The 26,234-nt window shown below is 43.7% G+C and overlaps 1 protein-coding gene across 4 annotated transcripts in view; it reads left to right on the top strand.

Moving 5' to 3' along the window:
- The window catches only part of ZC3H7B (zinc finger CCCH-type containing 7B), a 560,902-nt gene that overhangs the window by 81,927 nt on the left and 452,741 nt on the right, over nt 1–26,234 (top strand). For 3 of the 4 annotated variants that reach the window (XM_073592637.1, XM_073592638.1, XM_073592635.1), the window contains exons 5-6: nt 3,988–4,146; nt 4,220–4,300. The exons of the other annotated variant lie outside the window; for it this stretch is intronic. In XM_073592637.1, coding sequence (XP_073448738.1) covers nt 3,988–4,146; nt 4,220–4,300 — 240 coding nt within the window. The remainder of the gene's footprint in view (nt 1–3,987; nt 4,147–4,219; nt 4,301–26,234) is intronic. 4 annotated transcript variants of the gene reach the window in all.

Here is a 26,234-nt window from a genome sequence, read left to right as displayed (position 1 = left end):
CTTCTTTAGGTCTAATGTAGAATTGAGCTTTATCATCATGGATGATACGGAGCTTAGCAGGAAAAAGCATGGCGTATTTCAGTCCTTCTTCACGTAGCCGATTCTTCACTGCTGAGAAGGAGATACGCTGGCGTTGAATTTCAGCCGAAAAGTCAGGATAAATTGAAATATTATTGCCGTTGTATTTATGCAGACCCTTTTCTCTTGCAATGCGCAGGATAGCCACCTTGTCTTGGAAGTTGAGAATGCGTGCTATTAGGGAACGTGGAGGTGCCCCTTCAAGGGGAGGACGTGGAGGGGTACGGTGTGCCCTTTCAATCACATAGGAGAACGAGGGTGCATCAGTGCCAAAAATGTCCCTTAACCATGAGCAAAGGAATTTTTCAGGGTGTGTGCCCTCTGCACGCTCAGGAAATCCTACAAAGCGAAGGTTGTTCCGTCTGGAACGATTTTCCAAATCATCAACTTTAGCACGGAGGGCCGCCATTTCCCCAGTATGATCACGCACTTTAACAGAAAGGGGGTGTACATTATCTTCTATGGAACTAATGCGTTCTTTCATGTCCCCAGCCCTGTCACGAAGGTTTTGGACATCTTGTTTCAGGAGAGAAAAGTCCATCCTTATAGAGGCTATCTGGGATGTGAGTGAGGCTTTGCAATCTTGTATTGCTAGCATAATGGAGGCTAAGGTTGGTTCTGCAGAGGGAGAAGCTTCCTCTGGGTCATTATCAGCAAAATGTTGAGAGTCCTGTGTTGAGTAGGGGTTATGGAGTTGCTGGGGGTCTATTTGTGACTGAAAGATAGCTGGAGTAGAAGCACTCACCCCACTAGCAGAGCTCCGGTCAGCAGGAGAGCATGTCTGCAGCGTGTCTGTCTGAGGAGTCTGTGTCCCGGCGCCATCTTGCCTCCGAAAGCCCGCCAGCCGATACGACGTGGATGTGGCCCAAGCCGGCCCGTATTTCACCATATTTGCCAGCCTGTTGGGTGCCCACAGCCATGGGGAGCAATTAGAGACCTTCGGTGAAAGGATAGGACACAGGATGCCTGTAGGATGGCGGTTAGAAGCCGGAGCGTTGTGTCTATGCGACCGCTTGCTCCACCATCAAGCCACGCCCCCCCCCCCCCATCCTCAGATGGTTGGTGCAGAAAGACGGGTTAGGGCCGCATGTCTGACGGAGCTCCTCAGTTAAGCTACCATTCTCACCGCACACCAGGCCATGCCAGAACTTTAAAAAAAAAAAAAAATTTAAAACCCCTGAACATTAGGTTATCAAACAAGATAGCAATAAAATAAGACACAATTTTTGCTTTAATCAAATTTAAAGAAATATAATGAAAAATAATGTAATGTGTAAAGAAATTACCATTTAAGTTTTTTATATTTGGGTCTTTACCTACTGCAACTTTTTAGTTGAGCTGTCAGCAATGGTACAAAGCATTGAAAAGTTTTTTCAAATAAAAAAAAAAAAAAAAAAAAATGTTTTTTTTCAATTTTGCGCTTTTTTTTGTGGGCGTGCGCCCATTCACGAGTGAGGGAGCCAACCAGCGTGTCCGGCCGACTCTATGTCCGCCGGCCACCCGCGATCACTCCAGAAAACAGGCAGAACGGGGATCTGTCAGTGTAAACAAACGGATCCCCATTCTGTCAATGGAGGAGAGACCGATCGTCTGTTCCTAGTGATTAGGAACAACGATCTCTCTCCTCCAGTCAGCAACTCCTCCTTAGGACACACTTAACCCCTTGATCGCCCCCTAGTGTTAACCCCTTCCCTACCAGTGACATATATACAGTAATCGGTGGCTATTTTTAGCTCTGATCAATAGTTCCAAAAAAGTGTCAAGTGTTCAATCTGTCCAACGCAAAAATCGCAGATCACTGCCATTACTAGTAAAATAAATAAAAATGCCACAAATCTATCCCATAGTTTGGTTTGCGCAAAAGTTAAAGCGTCTACAATCAATATACGTTTATTGCGATTTATTTTTTACCAAAAATATGTAGCAGGGTACTTTTTTTTTTTTTTTTTTTTATTTTATTTTTTTGGGGGATATTTATTATAGCAAAAAGTAAAAAATATTGTGTGGTTTTTAAATTTTTTTTTTTCCCAAAATTGTCACTTTTTTGTTTTATAGCGCAAAAAATAAAAACTGCAGAGGTGATCAAATACCACTAAAAGAGAGCTCTATTTGTGGGGGGGAAAAGGGACATAAATTTTGTTTGGGTTCAACGTCGCACGACCACATAATTGTCAGTTAAAACGACGCAGTACCATATCGCAAAAAAAAAAGACCTGGTCATTAAGGGGACAAATCCTTCTGTTCATTATGTGGTTAATTAGTTTATAAAATGGAAGTAAATAAAAAAAAATCAGCAGGAAAATGTTTAAATGGAGGAGAATAAGGAGTTAATGAGGCTGGTTAGAGTGAATTGAGGGATAATAAGAGGTTAAACAGTGGAACAATTTTAATAAACCCCCCCCCCCCAAAAAAAAAAAAATTGACAAGGTTACTTTAAACTAACTTCATTTGCAGATCGAAGTTCATACCTTTTTGATCTGTAATGCCCCTTTCGCGCTTGTGTGACTTGTCCTGCGCCTTGGGACTGCAAAGTCACATGAGAAGTCGTACCCCATGATTTCCAGTGAGTACTCTTCATATCTGCGACTTCAAAGTAGTCCCTGTACTACTTTGGTCCGACTTTGTTGCGAGTTGAGGTCCATAGACCTCAAGTTTACACAGGCATGCCCTGAAAGTGTGGTAAAATCACGTGGCTTTTAAGTTGCGGCAGTGTGAAAGGGGACTTAGGCTGCATTCACATTACAGCGTTTTGAATCGCGGGCAGATCTGCCACGGATTTGACAGCGCTGATGTGTGACAATATGCGGAACTCGCATTTTGAGATGCCATTCATTTGAATGACACCTCAAATCGTGGTGTGAGTCTGCCACGATTGTCGCACGATAAAACGTGAGGCAACCCGCATCGCGGGATGCATTTTTCCCTAAAGTAGCTCCTGAACTATTTTTGGGCAACATGCGTCCCGTGATTAAAAGCACATTTTATCGCGCGACACTCACAGCAGGCTCGCACCACGATTTGACGTGTCATTCAAATGAATGGCATCTCAAATGCGAGTTCCGCGTTTTGTCATTCACGCATTGGTGCTGACAAATTGCGAGCAGATCCGCGGCAAATCTGCCCGTGATTTCAAAAGCTGTAGTGTGGATGCAGCCTAAATGAGTGAACAGATACAATATTTCTTTTTAACTGTCTTTCAGCGCTGAGCAATGTTGTTGATAAACATTGCCGCTGCTCCTTCCTTTTTTTTTTTTTTTTTGACAGCTGTAACTTCTCTGCACTTTTTACATGAATCGTGGAAATGCTGGATTAATGTTGTGTGTGCGTGTGGGGGGGGGGGTGTTAGAATCGAGATTGCGATCTTTTAACGATTTATCGTGTAGCTCTAAGTCACTCGATGCTTACCATTTCTCTATGTTGCAACACACATGGCTGAGTGCAACTGTGATGAAAACAAACACAGCCCTTCCAGTATGGTAAGCTCTGTTAATTGGTCTCACCTGCAAAGCACTAGACCGAGAGACCCAGGGATTGTGGGATATATAGTTTCTCTAGCGAAAGTTCAGTTCTCAAACTACAGATAATGGTCATGCATTACCCTATGCAGTACCACGCGTAATGTTTCAAACAAACAAATTAGAATGTGCTGATTTAGTCTACTATAGACTGCGCACAGGGCAACAAATGTAACTATGAAACTACATGATCAATGTACATCTCATAAAAACTCGAACAGGTAGAAATGCTTATAATGCCTTTTAAGTTGAACACCACTGATATATAATTTAAGATTTCTTTTTTTTTTTTTTCTATATTGGTTAGTAGCAAACAATCTGCATTGGGAGAATATCCCTACTCCTGTTATGCAGTCACAATTAGGAGGAAGCTAATTTTGATCTATTCATCCAGGGTCTGTTCGAGAAGTCTTTAGAAGATAGTGAAAAAGCTCTGAGTCTGGACAAGGAGAACATGAGGGCTTTATATCGTAAAGCCAAAACACTGGACAAGCTTGAAAAGCACCAAGAAGCCTATAGTTGCATCAGTCACAGGATACTGGCCCTAGTACAGGTATACTAAACCAAGAAGGGAAATTGCTGCTGGTCTTTGTGCATTAAAGCTTACCTGCATCTCTTTTTTCTAGGATGAGAGTGTAACTGAACTTGCACAGGAGCTGGTGCAGAAACTGGGCTTAAAGCTACGTAGGGCATACAAGAGACCTCAGGTAAGCATGTGATGTTTCTTCTTATGCCCCGTACACACGGTCGGATTTTCCGACGGATAATGTTTGATAGGAGCTTGTTGTCGGAAATTCCGACCGTGTGTAGGCTCCAGCGAACATTTTCCATCGCAATTTCCGTCACACAAAATTTGAGATCTGGTTCTCAAATTTTCCGACCACAAAATCCGTTGTCGTAAATGCCGATCGTGTACACAATTCCGACGCACAAAGTTCCACGTATGCTCGGAATCAAGCAGAAGAGCAGCACTGGCTATTGAACTTCATTTTTCTCGGCTCGTTGTATGGGTTGTATGTCACCGCGTTCTTGACGTTCGGAATTTCCGACCAACTTTGTATGACCGTGTGTATGCAAGACAAGTTTGAGCCAACATCCGACGGAAAAAAAACATGGATTTTGTTGTCGGAAAATCCTATTGCGTGTACAGGGCATTATGTGTACTTTCTTTTAATAAAAGAAAAAAAAAAAGAGCAACTTTGTGTCTGTTATGCATACTTATCTTAGTCACATGGTTGTGGCCTTCAGGAAATCTGCAATATCTTTTTACAAGCAACACCTGCACAAATGATCCTCATAGACTTCTATGGGGCTGTCTGCCAGTACAAGAAATGGCTCCAATAGAAGCTTATGGGGATAGACTGTGCAGGTGGCACTTGGCTCGGGAAATTAAATTTTTTACTTTTTAATACCGTTTCCCCGAAAATAAGACCTAGCGTGACTGTCGGTGAAGGCTGCAATATAAGCCCTACCCCCAAATAAGCCCTACCCTGTTTCCCCGAAAATAAGCCCTACCCTGAAAATAACACCTACAAGAACTTTAACTAGGGCTTATTTGGAGGGTAGGGCTTATATTGCAGCGTTCACCGACAGTCACGCTAGGTCTTATTTTCGGAGAAACAGGGTAATTTTTAGGGGTGAAACTGGGATTAAGCCTAGGTTCACATAGGCGGGTTTGAAATTGTGCTTAGCTGAACTCAAACCCGCATTTCAGACCAACTTTGGGAGTGATTTCAGCGACATCTATGCGGGTTCCTGCACAGATGTCTATTGAAACTGCCCCCGAAGTCGCCAAGCGTAGAGCAGGAACTGCTTTTGGGAATCATTGCGGCACTGCAAAATCTGCTTCACACCGATTTTAGGGTGGTGTCATTGCTGGCAATAGGCGGGGATTTGACTTCCCAACGGCCCAATGTGAACGTGGGCTTGGTGTTGTGTGTAGTGTGAGTAGCGTTAAAGTGTTCTATGCATGAAGGTAGAAAAACCTTCAGGGTGCAGCCCCTCCCCCAATACTTACCTGGGCCCGATCTTCCATTGCTTTCCCGGCACTCTCCCTCCTCATCGGCTAAGATAGCATTGGCTCCCGCTGCGTCAATCACAGCCAGTGAGCCAATAAGGGGAGAGAGGGGACAGGGTCGAGTCACGGCTCTGTGTGTGAATGTACATGCAGAGCTTTGGCTCAAAAGCGAGCCTGTTCGTGGGGGGGCTGCTTGCTCTGGGGGCGCTTGGCAGGAAGATGGGGATGAGCGCGCCGGCGGAGCACCCTATAAGAGGAGGATTGGTGCTGCTCTGTACAAAAACACTGCACAGAGCAGGTAGATATAACATGATTTTTTTTTTTTTTTTTTTTTTAATTTTTCACTTTTGTGTCCCTTGTGCTGATGCTGCTTCCTTTAGGGTGAAATCTTTTAAGTTGTGTCTCTTGTGCTGATTTTTATTTGACTGCACTTGGGCTTAACGTTTTTTATTGACTGATGACATAATCAAAATGTGATTGCTTAAAAGCTATAGTAATACTATACTATGAAATGTGAAAATGTAATAACATTAATACATGGATGAAATTGTGAACACCGTGACCATTACTACTTCTTTTTTTTAACTTTTTAACTTTTTTTTTATATATGTTCTTTCACTAAAATAGAACATAGAAATTGACTGTAGGGACAAACCGCCTCTAGGGGGAGATGAGCCCTACCTAAAAAAAAATGAATGAACAGTTAAAGCGATATTGAACCCGAAACAAAATATATAATTTATTGCAGCACGTGTAAGGATTGGTAGGCTACATTCGTTTTATTCTTTTTTAGGCTTTTTTTTTTTTTTTATCTCTTTTCACCTGGTGGATCTGGCCAGTAAGGGGCACCTTTTTGGAAAGCAGCATTGTCCATCAGGGGGGAAGGAAGTCTTTTAGATGTGCTAGCAGATTTAGCTACCAACAAATTGAAGCCAATCTCCAACTAACACTTTATAATCAGTTACAGCACAGTTTTTTTCCCTTTGGGATAAAGGTTTTACATAAATAAACAAACTTGTTTTTCTGACTTACTGGCCAGGTCACCAAATGAAAATAAAGGAAAAGACTTAAACTTAAAAAAGAAAACAACTAATGCAACCATAGAATCTAAAAATTGGTAAGCTGCAATATAATATTTGCTTTTGGGTTTAATACAGCTTTAATAGTATACAATGCAGTAAACTGAAGACAATATGGCATGTAAATATACAGTGGGTATAGAAAAGAATTGTGCCCCCCCCATTTAAAAAAAATCACATTTTGTTGCTTTACAGCCTGAAATAAAGATACAGTCTTTGGTTTATCCTGCTGTATTTACTCAGTTCAACTTAAAACATCCAAGTGAAAAATACAACACCAACATGTCAGAAAAAAATAAACCAAATCACTGAGTTGGAAAAAAATCACCCCCTCGTGTCAGGATTTTGTTGAACCACCTTTTGCTTTACCCACTTTAGGATTGCCCCACGTACATATACTGTGACAGGGGGCCCTTAAGCACAAAATCGCATACCTGTATGTGATTCCTCTCTTCGACTCTGGGGTGCGTGTGCACACCACCGGAGCCCCGCTCCCGCTATGATTGGACACAGCAGAAGCCAATTAGCAGGTCTGGTGGGCGCGATGGCTGCCAGGACCCACCAATGATTCACAGGAGAGGCAGAACGGCAGTCTGCGAGGGAGGAATATGGAGATCTTGTGTTTCTACTAAGCAGAAAAACGGATGTCTGTTTTCCTCCAGTTTTCCTCCAGTCACAGCATTCCCCCTACAGTTAGAAAGAACTCCCTAGCAGCACACGTAAGCCATTGATTGCCCCTGATGTTAACCCCTTCTCTGCCAGTGTCATTTATACAGTGACAGTGCATTTTTTTTAACACTGGTCATTGTATTGGTGTCGCTGGTCCTCAAAAAGTGTCACTTGGTGTCAGATTTGTCTGCAGCAATGTCAGTCTCGCTAAAGATAGCTGATCACTGCCATTACTAGTAAAAAAACAAAAAACAAAAAAAAAAGGGCCATAAATCTATCCTATAGTGGACGCTAGAACCTATGCACAAACCAATCAATATACAGTAAAACCTTGGTTTGAGAGTAACTTGGTTTAAGAGCGTTTTACAAGACAAGCAACATTTTTAACCAGTTACCAACCGGCCCATAGCCAAATGACGGCTGCAGGGCGTTTGGATAACTGGGAGGGCGTACAGTGATGTCCTCCCAGAATCCTGCTCTTGCGCGCCCCCTGGGGCACGCACCCGAGAACATCCGTGACCGCCGCGGATCACAGTAAACAGCCGCTGAGTGCGGCCATTTACCATGTGATCGCTCCGTCAAATGACGGAGCGATCACATGTAAACAAACCGGCTTCATGTCATGACGCTGGCTCCCCTCTGTATACCGATTTTGTACAGTGGAAGGGAGAGATCGGATGGCAGCAGCGCTGTGGGCTGAAACTGTAGTGCCCACAGCGCTGCTCTGTGACAATTTCAGTCACATCCATAGATCCATCCATCCATGCTCTGCCATACCCTGCCATACTCTGCCGCCATACTCTGCCATACCCAGCCATACTCTGCCATACCCAGCCATACTCTGCCATACCCAGCCATACTCTGCCGTACCCAGCCATACCCAGCCATACTCTGCCATACCCAGCCATACTCTGCCATACTCTGCCATACCCAGCCATACTCTGCCATACTCTGCCATACCCAGCCATACTCTGCCATACCCAGCCATACTCTGCCATACCCAGCCATACCCAGCCATACCCAGCCATACTTTGCCTCTGTGGCCAGGCTGTGGAAGTCTCACACATGTGGTTTCGCAGTACTCAGGAGGCGTAGGAGAATCTATTTTGGGGTGTCATTTTTGGTATGTTTATGCTATGTGTTAGAAATATTGTATAAATGGACAATTTTGTGTTAAAAAAAATGCGTTTTAACCACTTTCCGCCGCCGGCCGTCATACGACGTCCTTGACTATCTGAATGATGCCTGCAGCTACAGGCATCATTCAGATATCAGCTTTTTCAGTCGGCGATTCCCTACACCATGAGAATGATCATAGCGGCTGTTCCACTGCTTGATCGCTCTAACAGGAGCTGAGAGGGGACTCCCCCAAAACATGTAACCAGTAAAAAATTTTAAAGCGTCGCCTATGGGGATTTTTAAGTAGCAAAGTTTGGCGCCATTCCATGAGCGTGTGCAATTTTAAAGGGTGACGTGTTAGATATCTATTTACTCGGCATAACTTCATCTTTCACATTATGCAAAAACATTGGGCTAACTTTTGTTTGTTTTTTAAGCACAAAACTGTTTTTTTTTTTTTTATCCCAAAAAAACGCGTTCGAAAAATTGCTGCGCAAATACCGTGCGAGGGTTCTATGTAATTTACTAGCAAATAAATGATGATTTTTACATGTAGGAGAGAAATGCCAGAATTGGCCTGGGTGCTCCAGAACGCCTGAAGGTGCTCCGTGCATGTTGGGCCTCTATGTGGCCACGCTGTGTAAAAGTCTCACACATGTGGTATCGCCATACTCTGGAGTAATAGCAGAATGTGTTTTGGGGATGTAATTTGTGGTATGCATATGCTGTGTGTGAGAAATAACCTGCTAATATGACAATTTTGTGAAAAAAAAATAAAAATCTTGATTTTGCAAAGAATTGTGGGAAAAAATGACAACTTCAAAAAACTCATCATGCATCTTTCTAAATGCCTTGGAATGTCTTCTGTCTCCAAAAAGGGCTCATTTGGGAGGTATTTGTACTTTTCTGGCATGTTCGAGTCTCAGGAAATTAGATAGGCTGTCAGTACTTCAGGTGTGATCCATTTTCAGATATTGACACCATAGCTTTTGGACTCTATAACTTTCAGAAAGACCAAATAATATACACCGATTTGGGTTATTTTTACCAAAGATATGTAGCGGTATAAATTTTGCCCAAAATATATGAAGAAAAATTACTAATTTGCAAAATCTTATAACAGAAACAAAGAAAAATGCATTTTTTTACAAAATTTTCTGTCTTTTTTTCTTTTATAGCGCAAAAAATAAAGAACCCAGCGGTGATTAAATGCCGCCAAAAGAAAGCTATTTGTGTGAAAAAAGACAAAAATTTCATATAGCTACAGTGTTGCATGACTAATTAAAAAGTACGAATGCACAAGACACCAAAGAAATATCAGGAATTGCAAATGGATATTTTACTGGATATTAACCACTTGCCCACTGGACACTTAAAGCGGAAGTAAACCCGTCAATTTGATGGTTTCAAAAAACGGTTAACATTCCCAGCATGCCGGAATTGCTAGCTGTCACATCTGCTTGTGCTCTCAACCAAACTGTCAAACCATCCATTTGTTGGTGTCATAACGGATCACATGTGCAGCATCATGGCAGGTACAGATTAAACAGAGGCCAAGATGGCAGCTTCCTTGGCTAAAAATTATGGGAGGGTTTACTTCCACTTTTAAACCCCCTTCCTAACCAGACCAATTTTCAGCTTTCAGCGCTCTTAAAAATTGAATGACAATTACTCAGTCATGCAACACTGTACCCATGACATTTTTGTCCTTTTTTTTCACACAAATAGCTTTCTTTTGGTGATATTTAATCACTTGCCGACCAACCAACGCAGTTTTACTGCGGCAGAATGGCGCGGCTGGGCGAAACGACATTGTTACGTCCACAGTCCCCTCCCCCCTTCAGTTAGAACACACACTAGGGAACACAACCCCTTGATCTCCCCTAGTGTTAACCCCTTCCCTGCCAGTGACATTTTTGCCATAATCTGTGCATTTTTGTAGCACTGATCGCTGTATAAATGCCAATGGTCCCAAAAATGTGTCAAGTGTCCACCATAATGTCGCAGTCCCAATTAAAAATCGCAGAACGCCGCCATTACTAGTAAAAAAAAATTAAATAAATAAATAAAAATGCCATAAGACTATCCCTTATTTTGTAGACGCTATAACTTTTATGCAAACCAATCAATATACGCTTATTGCGATATTTTTGGAAAAAAAAAACTAGAAAAATACATATCTGCCTAAACTGAGGGAAAATAAATAAATAAAAACCGCAGAGGTGATCAAATACCACCAAAAGAAAGCTCTATTTGTGGGGAAAAAAAGACGTCAATTTTGTTTGGGTGCAACGTCGTACAACCGCAATTGTCAGTTAAAGTGACGCAGTGCCGAATCGCAAAAAGTGCTCTGGTCAGGAAGGGGTTAAAATCTTCCGGGGCTGAAGTGGTTAATCATCACTGGGTTTTTTTTTAAATGTTTTGTTCTAAATGGAAAAAAAGACCGAAAATTTTGTAACAAAAATTAATTTTTCTTTGTTTTTGTTATAAAATTTAGCAAATTAGTAATTTTTTTTCACAATTTTTGGCCAAAATTTATACGGCTACATTTGTTTGGTAAAAATAACAATAACTTTTCTGCAGGATGTGGAAAACCTTGCAAAAAGATCTGAACAAATTAATGGGGTGAGCAACTACATGGCAAATTAGGTTTAATGTAGAAAAATGTTAATGCATTTGGGTGGCAAAAATATGAATGCATTCTATACACTGGGGGGAGAACCTCTGGGGGAATCTAGGATGTAAAGGACCTGGGGGTACTAGTAGATGATAGGCTCAGCAATGTCATGCAATGCCAAGCTGCTGCTAACAAAGCAAACAGAATATTGGCATGCATTAAAAAGGGGATACTTTTCAGAGATAAAACGATAATTCTTCTGCTCTACAAGACTCTGGTCTGCCCGCACCTAGAGTATGCTGTCCAGTTCTGGGCACCAGTCCTCAGGAAGGATGTACTGGAAATGGGGCGAGTACAAAGAAGGGCATCTAAGCTCATAAAGGGTCTGGAGGATATTAGTTATGAGGAAAGGTTGCGAGCACTGAACTTATTCTCTCTGGAGAAACGCTTGAGAGGGGATATTTCAATTTACAAATACCGTACTGGTCACCCCTTTTTTTTTTTTTTTTTTTTTGTATGATTTATGGTTTTGCTCATCACTGCCCCACACATGCAATGCATGGCTGCATGTGTGGGGTCAGTGATGAGCAAAACCATAAATCATACAAAAAAAGGTATCAATGAAGTTGTGATGTGCATAAATCACTAAGACAATAAGACATGCATAGACCATAATTAATCAAAAATTTGCACATAATGGTGCATCAGATATGTGTCTGACTTAAGTACCTGATGATGACAGAGGGTGCACTGGTTTCCCACTGCAGCCTGTGAGGCGGACACGTGCGGCCATCTAGTATTCTTCTGGCTCGCTCGGGTCTCCCACTGCCCGCAGCAGCCTGTTGTGAGGGGGACAAGCGCGGGACGCTGGCTTAGGTCTCCCGCAGCAGCCTGTGTGACAGTGAGCCGAGGAAGACTCTCTGGAGACCGGGAGTTGGGGACACTCGCTCCACATGTCTCCTGTCCAGTAGCAGGCAGCTAAACACACACCGACACGGCTGGGGATGACGTCAGCGGGAGGCAGGAAATGAGGGCGCGGCTAACAGTTCGGCTCAGTGTGGAGAGGCAGGGCACAGCGCCTTTCGGTTGCTTTCTGCTCTGTTCGGAGAGGCAGGGCACAGCGCGGCACGCAGATGACGTCACCCCAAAATCGATTATTTTGGTCGCAGTATCGATGCCGAATCACGGACGCCCCTACCCACAACAGGATATTATCACCTCCATGCTTTACTGTAGGATTGGTGTTATTTGGATGGTGAGCTGTATTGAATTTGCAGCTCCAGGTGAGTGAGTCTGTGGTTAATCCCCACACACACTAGTCAGGTGCTAGCCCAGCTCGCATTCTGCAGCCATCCGGAATCAATTCCTCACATATTGTTTTGTGTTGAGGCCAAATAATTACATTTTACTCTCATCTGACCAGAACACCTTTTTCCATGTGGCCTCAGAATCTTCAAGCTGTGTGTCAGGAAAGCTTAGTTGTGACTGCATGTGTCCTTTTCTTGAAAAGAGGCTTTTTTTTTTTTTTTTTTTTTTTGTAACCCTCCCATGCAAGCTACTTTTTTGGGGAATTTGTGATATTGTTGCATGCACATGATGACCACTCTGTCATAAATTTGTACAACTGCTTCAGAGTTTCTGTAGGCGTCTTGGTGGTCTCTGACTAGTTTCCTCCTGGCTCTTTCATCCAGTTTGGAGCAACGTCCTGATCCAGGGAGGGTCTGTGTTGTACCAAATACCTTCCACTTCTTAATAGACTTCACTGTGCTTCTAGGCATTGATAAAGCCTTTGAAATTTTGTTGTATCCATCTCCTGACTTGTGCCTGTCCACACCTTTATCCCGGAGATCTTTTGACAGTGCCTTGCCACCCATAGTTGATTTTTTTGCCTCAGTTGCACTATTTGTATCTTTCAGTGGGGAGAATATTGTTGGCGATGAGTCCTATAATGGACAATAGAGGGTTGATTTACTAAAAGTAGAGGGTGCAAACTTTGGTGCAGCTCTGCGTAGAAACCAATCAGCTTCCAGGTTTTTTTGTGATAGCTTAACTGAGCAGGCCAAAATTAGAAGCTGATTGTGCAAAATCAATTGATTGCATGCAGTACATGCACAGGCTTACATCTGGTAAATATTGTAAATACAGTATATAAAATGCTGCACCATTGCATTTTAATCACATGCATTACATGTGGTTACAGTGTAAACCTATATGTAATTGGTAGCGGGGATTTCCACTGAAAGCAGTGGTGGTATAATTTTTACTGTGGCCACAAACCAAAGCATCAACGCCAAAACATGTATAAAACTCTATTCGGCTGTCTTTGCAGCCTTCGGGGGAAGGGAAAAGCACAGCTCGGCCACCTGTTTTTAATACCCACTCTAGTGCAATGTACTGGAACGGTGTTCTAGCACCTATGCCAGAGACGGTGAGGGAGAAGCACTCTCTGTATTCTATTGCTTTACCAGGGCGGCTGCAGAGTGAGCCGATGCAGCTCATTTAGTTTCGGCTGCAGCCTGAAAGAGGGGAAGGTGGAATGATATAATTTGCACTCCGCCTCTCCCTGCAGACCAGATGCTGGTTTGGGCCCCAGTCACAGCTCAGCCATGTGGAAGAGCTGCGCTGCGTGTAGCCTGCCTGCTCACTATGGACTGGTGACAAGTTGTTAGATGTCACATTTTTGATTTACAATGTTGCTGAATATGGGCCTGTGCTGTGACTTTCTCTTTCTTGGATTGGGCTGTCTCTTTGCTGCATATATGGGGATGTCTCTACTGGATAGGGCTGTCTCTTTGCAGGATTAAAGATAAAATTATGTGCAGCGCTTAAATATTTGTACTGCTACTAAATTCATGTGTGAAAAAAAAACTATGTAAGATGTGAATGACCACAAAAGAAAAAAAAATGACAAACCGGTGAAAAGTGATGTGGATCTCACAAAGCTCTAATACTCTAATCCGTATGCTGTCATATAGAAGTTGGTAAATCGTGAATTGAAAAGTCCATGAAGGAATAGTGAGGAAAACTAAACTTCTAAGACAAGAAAAGATATTCCACGTGATGTCAGTGTTGAATGGAAAAACAACGCTGAAACCACCACCGGTTGTGTAAAGGCTTACCGAAGTGAAGGGACTCAAATGGGCATATGCTCAATGAGTCAACAAGGCTTGTGATGTAAAAACCAATGCATGGGACCTCTGCTTCTGTATTCCAGATCAGTGTAAGATGGTCCAAATAACTCAGAACAGCAATCCTCAGAAATGGCCAGCGTGATGGACTGGGACTTCTCATGCAGTCAAACAGTGTAACCAAAGAAGAAAATACTCCACATAGTGTGAACCCGTAAAAATGTTATATGTTTAACCACTTAAGCCCCGTACCATTTGGCTGCCCAAAGACCAGAGCACTTTTTGTGATTCGGCACTGCGTTGCTTTAACTGACAATTGTACGGTCGTGCGACGTGGTCCTAAACAAAATTGATGTCCTTTTTTCCCCACAAATAGAGCTTTCTTTTGGTGGTATTTGATCACCTCTGCGGTTTTTATTTTTTGCGCTATAAACAAAAAAATAGCGACAATTTTGAAAAACGCTTTTTACTTTTTTGCTATAATATGCCCAAAAAATATATAAAAAAAATTTTTTTTCCCTCAGTTTAGGCTGATGCATATTCTTCTACATATTTTTGATAAAAAAAAAATCGCAATATGCTCTTGATTGGTTTGCGCAAAAGTTATAGTGTCTACAAAATAGGGGATAGTTTTATGGCATTTTTATTAATAATTTTTCTTTTCTTTTTTTTTTTTTTTTTTTACTAATGACTACGACATTATGGCGGACAGATCGCACACGTTTGGCGTGAATTTGAGACCATTAACATTTATACAGCGATCAGTGCAGTTAAAGCGGAGTTCCACCCTAAAGTGGAACTTCCGCTCATCGGATTCCTCCCCCCCTCCCAGGGTGTCACAATTGGCACCTTTCAGGGGGGGGAGGGGGGTGCAGATACCTGTATAATACAGGTATCTGCACCCACTTCCGGGTATAGCTAGCCGCAGAGTCCCCGCCCACCCCCGTTGTGTTGTGGGAAATATACAGTTCCCACAACACAACGGGGACCAGTGTAGACGCGCAGCGCGACTCGCGCATGCGCAGTAGGGAACCGGGCAGTGAAACCGAAACGCTTCACTTCCCGATTCCCTCAGTGAGAATGGCGGCGGCAGCACCCGAGGATCGAGGAACGGTGCGGCCTCGGGTGCTGACATCGCTGGACCCCGGGACAGGTGAGTGTCCTTATTTTAAAAGTCAGCAGCTGCAGTATTTGCAGCTGCTGACATCTAAAAAAAATTTTTTAGCGAAAATCCGCTTTAAAAATGCATTGATTACTATAAAAAAGGTTAACCACTAGGTGGCGCTGTAGGGGTTAAGTGTGTCCTAGGGAGTGATTCTAATTGTGGGGGGGAGGGGCTATGTGTGACACGACACTGATCACAGCTCCCTGTAATCAGTGTCACTAGGCAGAACGGGGAAATGCATGTTTACATTTCCCCGTTCTTCCTCTCCTTGAGACGATTCTGGATGTCAGCGGGACCCGCAATCGCACTCACGGAGGTCGCGGCGGGCGCCCGCAAACCGCTTCTTGAAGGGCAACGTACAGGTACGTTTATCTGCCTGTACGTGCCCTTCTGCCGACGTATATCTGCGCGAGCAAGTTGGCAAGCGTTAATAAAATTGGGAACACTCACACTTAGATGAATCAAGCGCTTGAAATGTACAATATAGACAACGCAATGACACCTGCAGGGCTCATCCCAATTTACTAATTAGGTGACCTCTTTGCAGGATTAGGCTGTCTCTTTGCTGGATATATAGGGATGTTTCTGCTGGATTGGGCTGTCTCCTTGCAGAATATATGGGGATGTCTCTTTGAATGTATGGGTTGTTGGATTCGGTGGGACGACCACTGGGTGGGTCCTGGGGAGTGTTGGTGTTCAAGCCTGGGGGTGCCCAGGCCTAAAGCTGTGTAAGGAGCCCAAAAATTTCTGATGGCTGCCCTGGTAAGAATACGTTAATACTTTTGACGTTTAATACCGGTGTTATGGCAAAAGCAAGCTGCCATGATGACCCAGGTATAATTTTTTACTATGGGTGATTCGCATTCGCCGCGGGATAGGTGCTTTCCGCTAATTTCTGGGCTTACCAGAGCCGTCGGTAAAGCCTGGAAGCAATCTGATGCAGTAGTTTGCTGGGCAGGAAGTCGAGTGAGGGCAAGATGGCCCCCACTTGGCTCTATGCCCTTGGAGGACTGGAGCAACCTCTGATGTCCCTTCCGGTTCTTGGACATAGACAAAGTCAAAATGTGAAAAAACATTTTTTTTTTTTTTTTTTTTTTTTTTGCTTTTAAAGGTAAATGAGAGATCTGGGGTATTTTTGATTTGAGATCTCTCAAGAAAGAGGACTGTCATGCTTATTGCTATTACAAGGAATGTTTGTTTATGTTCCTTGTAATAGAAATAAGTGATCAAATAAACATTAAGGCCCCTTTCACACTGGGGCGGTGGGGGCGTCGGCGGTACAACAGCGCTATTTTTAGCGTTGCTGTACCGTCGTTCTTGCAGCGGTATTCGGCCGCTAGCGGTGTGGTTTTAACCCCCACTGGCGGCCGAAAAAGGGTTAAAATCCCTCGTACAGCGTGGCTATAGCTGCTGTATGGCCGCGCTGTCCCATTGATTTCAATGGGCAGGAGCGGTGCTCCTTCACCGCTCCAAAAAAGCGGTTTGCAGGACTTTTTTCACCATCCTGCCTGCGCACCGCTTCAGTGTGAAAGCCCTCGGGCTTTCACACTGAACAGACAGCGGAGGCTGTTTAGGGGCGGTTTGCAGGCGGTATTTTTAGCGCAATACCGCCTGCAAACCGCCCCAGTGTGAAAGGGGTCTAAGGCCCCTTTCACACTGGGGCGGTGGGGGCGTCGGCGGTACAACAGCGCTATTTTTAGCGCTGCTGTACCGTCGTTCTTGCAGCGGTATTCGGCCGCTAGCGGTGTGGTTTTAACCCCCGCTGGCGGCCGAAAAAGGGTTAAAATCCCTCGTACAGCACGGCTATAGCCGCAGTATTGCCGCGGTATAGCCGCGCTGTCCCATTGATTTCAATGGGCAGGAGCGGTGAAGGAGTGGTGAATACACCGCTCCTTCACCACTCCAAAAAAGCGGTTTGCAGGACTTTTTTCACCGCCCTGCCTGCGCACCGCTTCAGTGTGAAAGCCCTCGGGCTTTCACACTGAACAAACAGCGGAGGCTGTTTAGGGGCGGTTTGCAGGCGGTATTTTTAGCGCAATACCGCCTGCAAACCGCCCCAGTGTGAAAGGGGTCTAAGGGACAGTGTAAAAAAAAAAAAATTAAAATGGGATTTTTTTTTTTTTTTTTTAAAGCGCCCCATCCGTCCGTGCTTGCACTCAGAAGTCAACGCATATTAAGTCGCACCCGCATATGTAAACGGTGTTCAAACCTCACATAGGTGAAAAGTGTGGCGTGCATTTGTATTTATCCTCCCTGAGTTAATAAGAACCACCTTTTGCTGCAGTTACAGCTGCAAGGCTTATTGGGTATATCTCCAACAGCTTTGCACATCTAGCGTGAAATTTTTGCCCATTGTTCTTTGCAAAATAGCTCAAGCTCTGTCAGATTTGATGGAGAGGGTCTGAGAACAGCAATTTTAAGTCTTGCCACAGATTCCCAATTGGATTTAGGTCTGGACTTTGACTGGGCTATTCTAACACATGAATATGCTTTGCTCTAAACCATTCCATTGTAGCTCTGGCTGTATGTTTTAGGGTCATTTTCCTGCAGGAAGGTGAACCTCCGCCCCAGTCAAGTCTTTTTGCAGACTCTTTTTGCCCTGTACTTGGCTCCTCCCATCAACTCTGCCACCACCTAGTTTCACGGTGGGGATGGTGTGTTCAGAGTGATGTGCAGTGTTTAGTTTTCTGCCACACATAGCGTTTTGCTTTTAGGCCATAAAGTTCAGTTTTGGTCTCCTCTTACCAGAGCACCTTCTTCCACATGTTTGATGTGTCCCGCACATGGCTTCTCGCAAACTGCAAACAGGACTTCTTATGGATTTCTTTTTGCCACTCTTCTATAAAGGCCAGGTTTGTGGAGTGCACGACTAATAGTTGTCCTGTGGACAGATTCTCCCACCTGAGCTGTGGATCTCTGCAGCTCTTCCAGAGTTACCTCCAGAGTTACCATGGGCCTCTTGGCTGCTTCTCTGATTAACCACTTCCCGACCGCCGCACGACTATATACATCCTAAGTTTGAACGGGGATATCGTTGTTATGGCAGCAGCTAGCTGCCATAACCCCGGTATCCCCGTTTTTGTGCGGCGGCCGGCTTTCAGATAAAAGTGGTCCCTGCGGCGGATTCGCCGCGAGATCACTTTTATCGGTGGCGGGAGAGGGGCCCCCCCGCCTCCCGCCGCGATCCGGTGCCCTCCGCCGCTTACCGGAGCCGTCGGTAGCGGCGGAGGCGATCGCGTCCTCTTCCGTGGTTTGTCTGGAGACAAGTGAGGCCAAGATGGCGCTCACTCGTCTCCATGACACTGCTGGGCGGAAGCGACGTTAAAACGTCACTTCCGTCCTCGCCTCTTAAAGCATATTTTTTCAAATGTCATTTTTCTAAATGACTTTTTTTTTTTTTTAATTGCATTTTAGTGTAAATATGAGATCTGAGGTCTTTTTGACCCCAGATCTCATATTTAAGAGGTCCTGCCATGCTTTTTTCTATTACAAGGGATGTTTACATTTCTTGTAATAGGAATAAAAGTGACACAATTTTTTTTTTTTTTAAACAGTGTAAAAATAAATAAAATATTGTAAAATAAATAATAAAAATAAAAAAAAAAATTTTTAAAACCCCCCTGTCCCGACGAGCTTGCGCGCAGAAGCGAACGCATATGCGAGTAGCGCCCGCATATGAAAACGGTGGTCAAACCACACATGTGAGGTATCGCCGCGACCGGTAGAGCGAGAGCAATAATTCTAGCCCTAGACCTCCTCTGTAGCGCAAAATATGCAACCTGTAGAATTTTTTAAACGTCGCCTATGGAGATTTTTGAGGGTAAAAGTTTGACGCCATTCCACGAGCGGGCGCAATTTTCAAGCATGACATGTTGGGTATCAATTTACTTGGCGTAACATTATATTTCACAATATAAAAAAAAATTGGGATAACTTTACTGTTTTATTTTTTTATTCAAAAAAGTGAATTTTTTCCAAAAAAAGTGCGCTTATAAGACCGCTGCGCAAATACGGTGCAAAAAAAAGTATTGCAATGACCGCCATTGTATTCTCTAGGGTGTTAGAAGAAAAACCATATATAATGTTTGGGGGTTCTAAGTAATTTTCTAGCAGAAAAACCTGTTTTAAACATGTAAACACCTAAAATCCAAAACGAGGCTGGTCCTTAAGTGGTTAATGCTCTCCTTGCCTGGCCTGTCAGTTTAGGTGGATGACCATGTCTTGGTAGGTTTGCACTTGTGCCATACTCTTTCTATTTTCGAATAATGGATTGAACAGTGATCTGTGAGATATTCAAAGCTTGGGTTATTTTTTTTATAACCTAACCCTGCTTTAAACATCAACATCCATGACCTGTGTGGTGTGTTCCTTAGCTTTCATGATGCGGTTTGTTCACTAAGGTTCTCTAACAAGCTCAGAACAGCTGTATTTATACTAAGATTAAATTACACACAGGTGGACTCTATTTACAAATTAGGTGACTTCTGAAGGCAATTGGTTCCACTAGATCAGGGGTTTTAAACTGGTGGCCCTCCAGCTGTTGTGAAACTACAAGTCCCATGAGACATTGCAAGGCTGACAGTTACAAGCATGACTCCCACAGGCTGAGGCATGATGGAACTTGTAGTTTTGCAACAGCTGGAGGGCTGCCAGTTTGAGACCCCTGCTCTAGATTTTAGTTTGGGGTATTGGAGTAAAGGTGGTTGAATAAAAATACATGCCACACTTTTCAGATATTTATTAGTAAAAAAATTTTGAAAGCCATTTATTTTCCTTTCCACTTCACCATATTGTGCCATTTTTGTTAGGCTATCACATAAAATCCCAATAAAATACATGTAAGTTTTTGGTTGCAATATGACAAAATGTGGAAAATTTCGAGGGGTATCAATACTTTTTCAAGGCACTGTATAAGGTGTGAGATGGCTGCATAGGGGAAGCCTATCGACACCTTTAAAAAACATCCACTGCCGGAATATAAAATGGAATTAAAACAATTAGTTGACCAAACATTATCTGATGGCATCATCGTGAAAAAGAATTGGCTTTTCTAAAAGCGTTTTACAACACTGCATATACAGTATCTCACGAGTGATTTACACCCCTCACATTTCTTATCGTACATCACGGGACTGTCAGAAATCATGAACCAGACCAAGATAGAAGTACAGTAAAATCATACTTGTTTGTTAATAAAAATAAAAAGGTAAATAGAGTAAGTGTAGTCAAAGCATAGCCAGAGTCCAGTAACTGGATTGGGTAGTCAGCCAAGCCAGAGTTCAGTAATCAGCCAGGCCAGAAGTCAGGGATCCAAGTAGAGGAACAGCAAGCAGGATAAGGAGCCAGAAGGGATGTCAGCAAAGCCAGTCTTTAAACAGGAACGCAGGAGATGGTTTCTTGTGATGTGACCAAGGCGAAGGCAGGAATGAAGTGAGCTGGAGATCTTTAAGTAGGCAGGACTGACGAGCAGATCCACAACAGCTGGTTAACTGTGGAGAGAGATGAGAGCTGGCAATTAGCCGACAGCTGAGCGGCCAGCTCAGAGAAGGAAGGGCTGAGCCATCCCTGGCGGGGACCACAGAGCCATAGTAGTTACTATGTGGGTTATAGGCCACCTTCAGGTGATGGACACTGGCATGTCCTAAATGAAAAAGTGTACTCCCTATATAACCCCTCCCACTGGTGGGAGTACCTCAGTTTTTTCGGCAGTGCCCAAGGTGTTGGTCACGAGTAAAGATGTGCTGTGCTGAGCTCCACTGGAGCAATCCTTGCTGGGGCTAGCCATGCAGCCGGATCCATTCAAAGTGTCTTTTTGGCCGAATTGAATGGTACCCGGGCCTCGTATCTGAAGAAACGAGGTCTTGCCTGTAACGCTTCTCTTTTAGAGAGCTGGACCCCGGGATCCAGTACTTTTCGGTATTAAGCTTTTACTAGCAGTGGTGCTATTACAGGTCCAGGATTGTGGGTTTCCTCGAGGATCCCCAGCTCCTGAATGTTTAATGGAACCCACCATGAAGGGTGAAGATTGGGTCTGTTGGTTTACCACAGAAAATCCTACAGCGGGAAAGGTAAGGAGTTTTCTAAGAAATTTTTAAAATTTTCTTATGTCTCCTTTAATTTAATAAATGTTGTCATGCCTATGTGTCACCACTGGAGGCTGTATTGAGCACTTACCATCTCATGCTTCTCAGAGAGCCCACGTTGTGTCTTGGAAGCTGCAGATTCTTCCTCCTGCGGCCAAGCAGCAGACCTCTGGTAAGTCTGGGGGGGGTTTCCTCTCCCCACCAGACACCCCCCTGTGCTGGTTTTGTTCCCCTCTTCTTGGACAAAAAAAGCACTGCAAGTTTTTAAAAAACAAAACAAAAAACGGCGCTAACAGCACGCCGCTCGTCGGCTTCCAGAAAAAGCTTTTTTTAAAAAGAGGGGAAGGGCCGTAAGGGGGGGGGGCTTAGAGCGGCGTTGGCATCCTCCAACGTCAGCACGGGAAGGTATGTTTTTTAAAAGGCACCATTGTGCTGTTGCAAGCTGCGGAGGGACACGAGCAAAGGTAAAACAGATGTTTTGTTTGCATATAAGATATTGGTGACACAGGCCATTTCCTTTGACACATTTACTACTGCATCAGGCTGAGCATTAATAGCAGTGACAGAGCTGGACTATTGCTCAAGCAGTGGATGCATTCCTTCTGATAGCCCGATGCACAAAGCAGTGGTACTATGGCAGAAGGGGGGTAAAAAATACCTCCAAAAAGGACTCTAGAAAGACTTTACAGTCACACGGAAGCCTAGATAAATCCCAGTAAAGATGGCATCCTCCCCTGAGAGTAATATGACTGGTCAGTGTGAGCCATTAGAAGGGGCAAGTGTTGCAGCTGCTCTTAACACTGTAGCCCCTGTGTATATTACTAAGGAGGTCTATTCAACAACCATTTGCTTGAAGCAAAAATTGATTCTTAATCGCATCCCAGAGTGGGACTAAGTGTAGCAGGTTCCTGTCCATTGCTCAGGACCCTCTTGCTGTGGAACAAGGAGCGGGAGATGACGATTTTCTCCCAAAGGACCAGGAAGAGCCTGATGTCTCCTCTTCCGAAGAACCTGATACGGAAGTATCAGGTTCGCAAGAAAGGTTGGTACAGTCTCACTGAATTGGTCTGCTCCACATTTTTTCTGTCAGTATCGCAGTCTGTCGATGAGCCCACTTCTGGTTTGGGGGTCACCAAAAAGCCTCCCCAATCTGTTCATGCTTTCCCTATCTATTCATGGCTAAGAAAGCTTATTCTGAGTGGGAGCACCCAGATAAACTGTTTTTTTCCTCCGAAAAAAGTTTTTCAATACTTTATACTTTGGAGGAAAAGTTTTATAAGAAATGGGGAATTCCAACAATTGACGCTGCTATATGCTCTGTAATCAAAAACCTGACTTCTACAGTAGACAATGCTCATTTGCTAAAGGATCCATCAGATAAAAAGTTGGAGTTCCTTTCTTTCACTCGCAGGTTCAGTTGTTCAACCGGCGCTGGCAGCGATCAGAGTATCTCAGTCCTTATAGGACCAGTTTATAGAGGTACTCAAAGTTATTCCTGATAAGCAGGCCCAGGATTTGGCTGGGATATCAGAAGCGTTGTTTTCTACAGTAGATGCTATGAAAGATTCTATTCTCCAGGCCTCACGGCTCATGCTAGGGCTGGTACATGTGCGTAGAATCCTATGGTTGAAAAATTGGTCAGCCGAAGTGCCATGCAAAAAGCTCTTGACCAGTTTCCCATTTCATGGTGAACGGTTATTTGGAGACGATCTGGAGAAGTATATCCAAAGAATTTCTAATGGGGGAAGTTCCCTTTTACCGGTTAAGAAGAAGTTTAAGCATTTTTTTTTTCTTTTAAACGTGATTCTTCTCCAGTGCCAGGGATATCAGCCTCCGGGCAGTCATGACGACCTCCACCATCAGGTTGAAGAGGTAAACCTCAGGGTCAGTCCCAGGGTCAAAGAGGACCTGGGGGAGGAAACCCACAAAACAAAATACTAAAGCCTCCTTATGAAGGGGTGTCCCCGCTCGTGTGAGGGGAAGGGCTTCTACAGTTTTCAAGGTTCTGGCAGGAACAATGTCAAGACAGATGGGTGGCTTCCTCAGTTTCTCTGGGTTACAAACTAGAGTTCCTGTCTCCTTGTTTTCTCAGATGAAACGTTCCCAGAGATCCAGTGAAAAAGGTCTCTTTCTAGCTTTGGACATCTCCTTGTCTCAAAGAGTGATATCGGTGGTCCCCTTGGAAGAGCAAGGTTTAGGGTTTTATTCAAACCTATTCACGGTTCCAAAACCAAACAGGGATGTCAGACCCATTTTAGATCTCAAACATCTAAACTGGTTTTTGGATATCCGTTCTTTTCACATGTAGTCTCCATCCTTCAATTGGTAGAACTTCTGGCATCAATCGACATCAAGGATGCCTATCTCCATGTGCTGATTTTCCCCACTCACCAGAAATTTCTATGCTTTGAGGTAGAAAATCTTCATTTCCAGTTTGTAGCTCTGCTTTTCGGTCTAGCTACTGCACCTCGAGTGTTTACAAAGGTCCTGGCCCCTCCCAGGTTAAGGGCTCAAGGTATAACAATACTAGCCTACTTTAAATGATCTTCTCTTGATAGATCAATCGGTAGCCCGCTTAATCCAAAACTTTGGTCACCCCCCTCCCCCCCCCCCCCCCCCCAGGAAAGGATCAGTTCCATAAGGGAACTGATTTAGTTGATTAAAACAAAGAAGAATCCTTCTATTCGACTTTGCATGATGTTGTTGGGAAACATGGTGGCTTCTTCGAGGTCGTTCCTTATGCGCAGTTTCATTCAAAACTGCTGCAAAACGGTATCCTGTCAACTTGGAACAAGAAGGTCCAAGCTCTGGACATCCCAATGCGTTTATCCCCCAAAGAGCATCAGAGCCTCAATTGGTTGATACCCAAGAATCTTCAAAAAGGAAAATCTTTTCTACCAGTTACCTTCTGTGCTGAGGAGCAGTCCTGGAAGAAGCATCTGTCCAAAGGAAGTGGTCCAATTCAGAGATGGCCTTGCTTATTTATAATCTAGAGATTCGGGCAGTACGTCTGGCCCTCGAGGCCTGGACGCTCAAACTTCAGAGTTTTCCTGTCAGGATCCAATCCGACAGTGCCACAGCTGTGGCCTATATCATTTGCCAAGGGAGGGGGCACGAAGAGGTGAATCATATTCTATCTTGGGCAGAAAACAACATTCCTTGCCTATCGGCAATTTTCATTCCAGGGATAGAGAATTGGCAGGCGGACTACTTGAGTCGCCAACAATTGTTCCCGGGAGAATGGTCCCTTCACCCCGACATCTTTCTGTCAATATGCCAAATATGGGGAGTTCCGGATGTGGCTCTGTTTGTGTCTAGTTTCAACAACAAGATCGACAAGTTTGTGTCAAGGACAAGGGATGCGATGGCATATGGATCAGATGCCAAATTGTACACACGCTGCCCTTATCAAAATAAAAAATAAGAAATTTCCACTAAAATATTAATAAAGTGATATTGTGCTTCACATATACAAAATCTATTAATACTATACTATACGTTAATGTGCAATAAATTTCAATGAATGAATAAATAGGTAAAAGTGCTCCAATAAGCCTGTGTATTGCAAATATTCCACAAAGCTTGTGCAATTTTCAAACATTAATAGATAATTCAACACAAACATCCATGCGATTTAGTGTTGCATCCAAGCATATCAGTACTGCATCTATGCAATATGGTGTTAATGCAATGTTCGAACAATAAAAAGTTAAAAAATACAAAAAAAGCATCCATGCGATTTGGTGCTACATCCATGTGATTCTATGCAATTCAGTGCTGTGTTGCTGTGCAATGATTAAATTAACAGTCCGATTTAGTGTTGCATCCATGCATTTCAGTGCTGCATCTATGCAATGTGGTGTTTGAACATTGCACTAACAATAAAAAGTTAAAAAATACAAAAAAGCATCCATGCAATTTGGTGTTGCATCCATGTGATTCTATGCAATTCAGTGCTGTGTTGCTGTGCAGTGATCAAATTAACAGTCCACAGATCTTCCACAATCCATTCATGTGTTATGGTGAACACAAACTAAAGTGCTGTGCGCTCATACAAGTCTTCCCCCAGGTGATAGCCCCTCACCTTAGGGCGTGCGACCTTGCAGTTAAGCTTGGTCAGAATGCGCCTTAGAACCTCTCTGGGTTCGATGTTATATGCAGGGTTCTGGATAGATTTGCACTGGTGCCTCTGTTCCTCACAGCAGTCCCGTTTGTACCTCAATATATCAATATAAAAAGGACTTCATGGTGCAGTATGTACTAAATTTATTAAAATCATAAACAAATCCCGCAATGGGTACTCACAGTAACAAGGCGCTTAAGGGCGCCACACTAAAACAGCAGAGACGAACGGGCAATGGTATGGGGTGGCGTGCTAATCTGTCCCAACAGGTTGTATGTATAATGTTCCGTCCTGTCCCCTTCCGTTAAGCGCCTTGTTACTGTGAGTACCCATTGCGGGATTTGTTTGTTTTTAATAAATTTAGTACATACTGCACCATGACGTCCTTTGTATGTTGATATATTGAGGTACAAACGGGACTGCTGTGAGGAACAAAGGCAGATCTATCCAGGACCCTGCATATAACATCAAACCCAGAGAGGTTCTAAGGCGCATTCTGACCAAGCTTAATTGCAAGGTCGCATGCCTTAAGGTGAGGGGCTATCAGCTGGGGGGAGCACTTGTATGAGCGCACAGCACTTTATTTTGTGTTCACCATAACACATGAATGGATTGTGGAAGATCTGTGGACTGTTAATTTG

This window comes from Aquarana catesbeiana, linkage group LG07 (genome assembly GCF_042186555.1).
Source record: "Aquarana catesbeiana isolate 2022-GZ linkage group LG07, ASM4218655v1, whole genome shotgun sequence".
Taxonomy (NCBI): Eukaryota; Metazoa; Chordata; class Amphibia; order Anura; family Ranidae; genus Aquarana; species Aquarana catesbeiana.
Note: the sequence above shows the minus strand (reverse complement) of the source record. Positions and strands in the feature narration are given on the sequence as shown.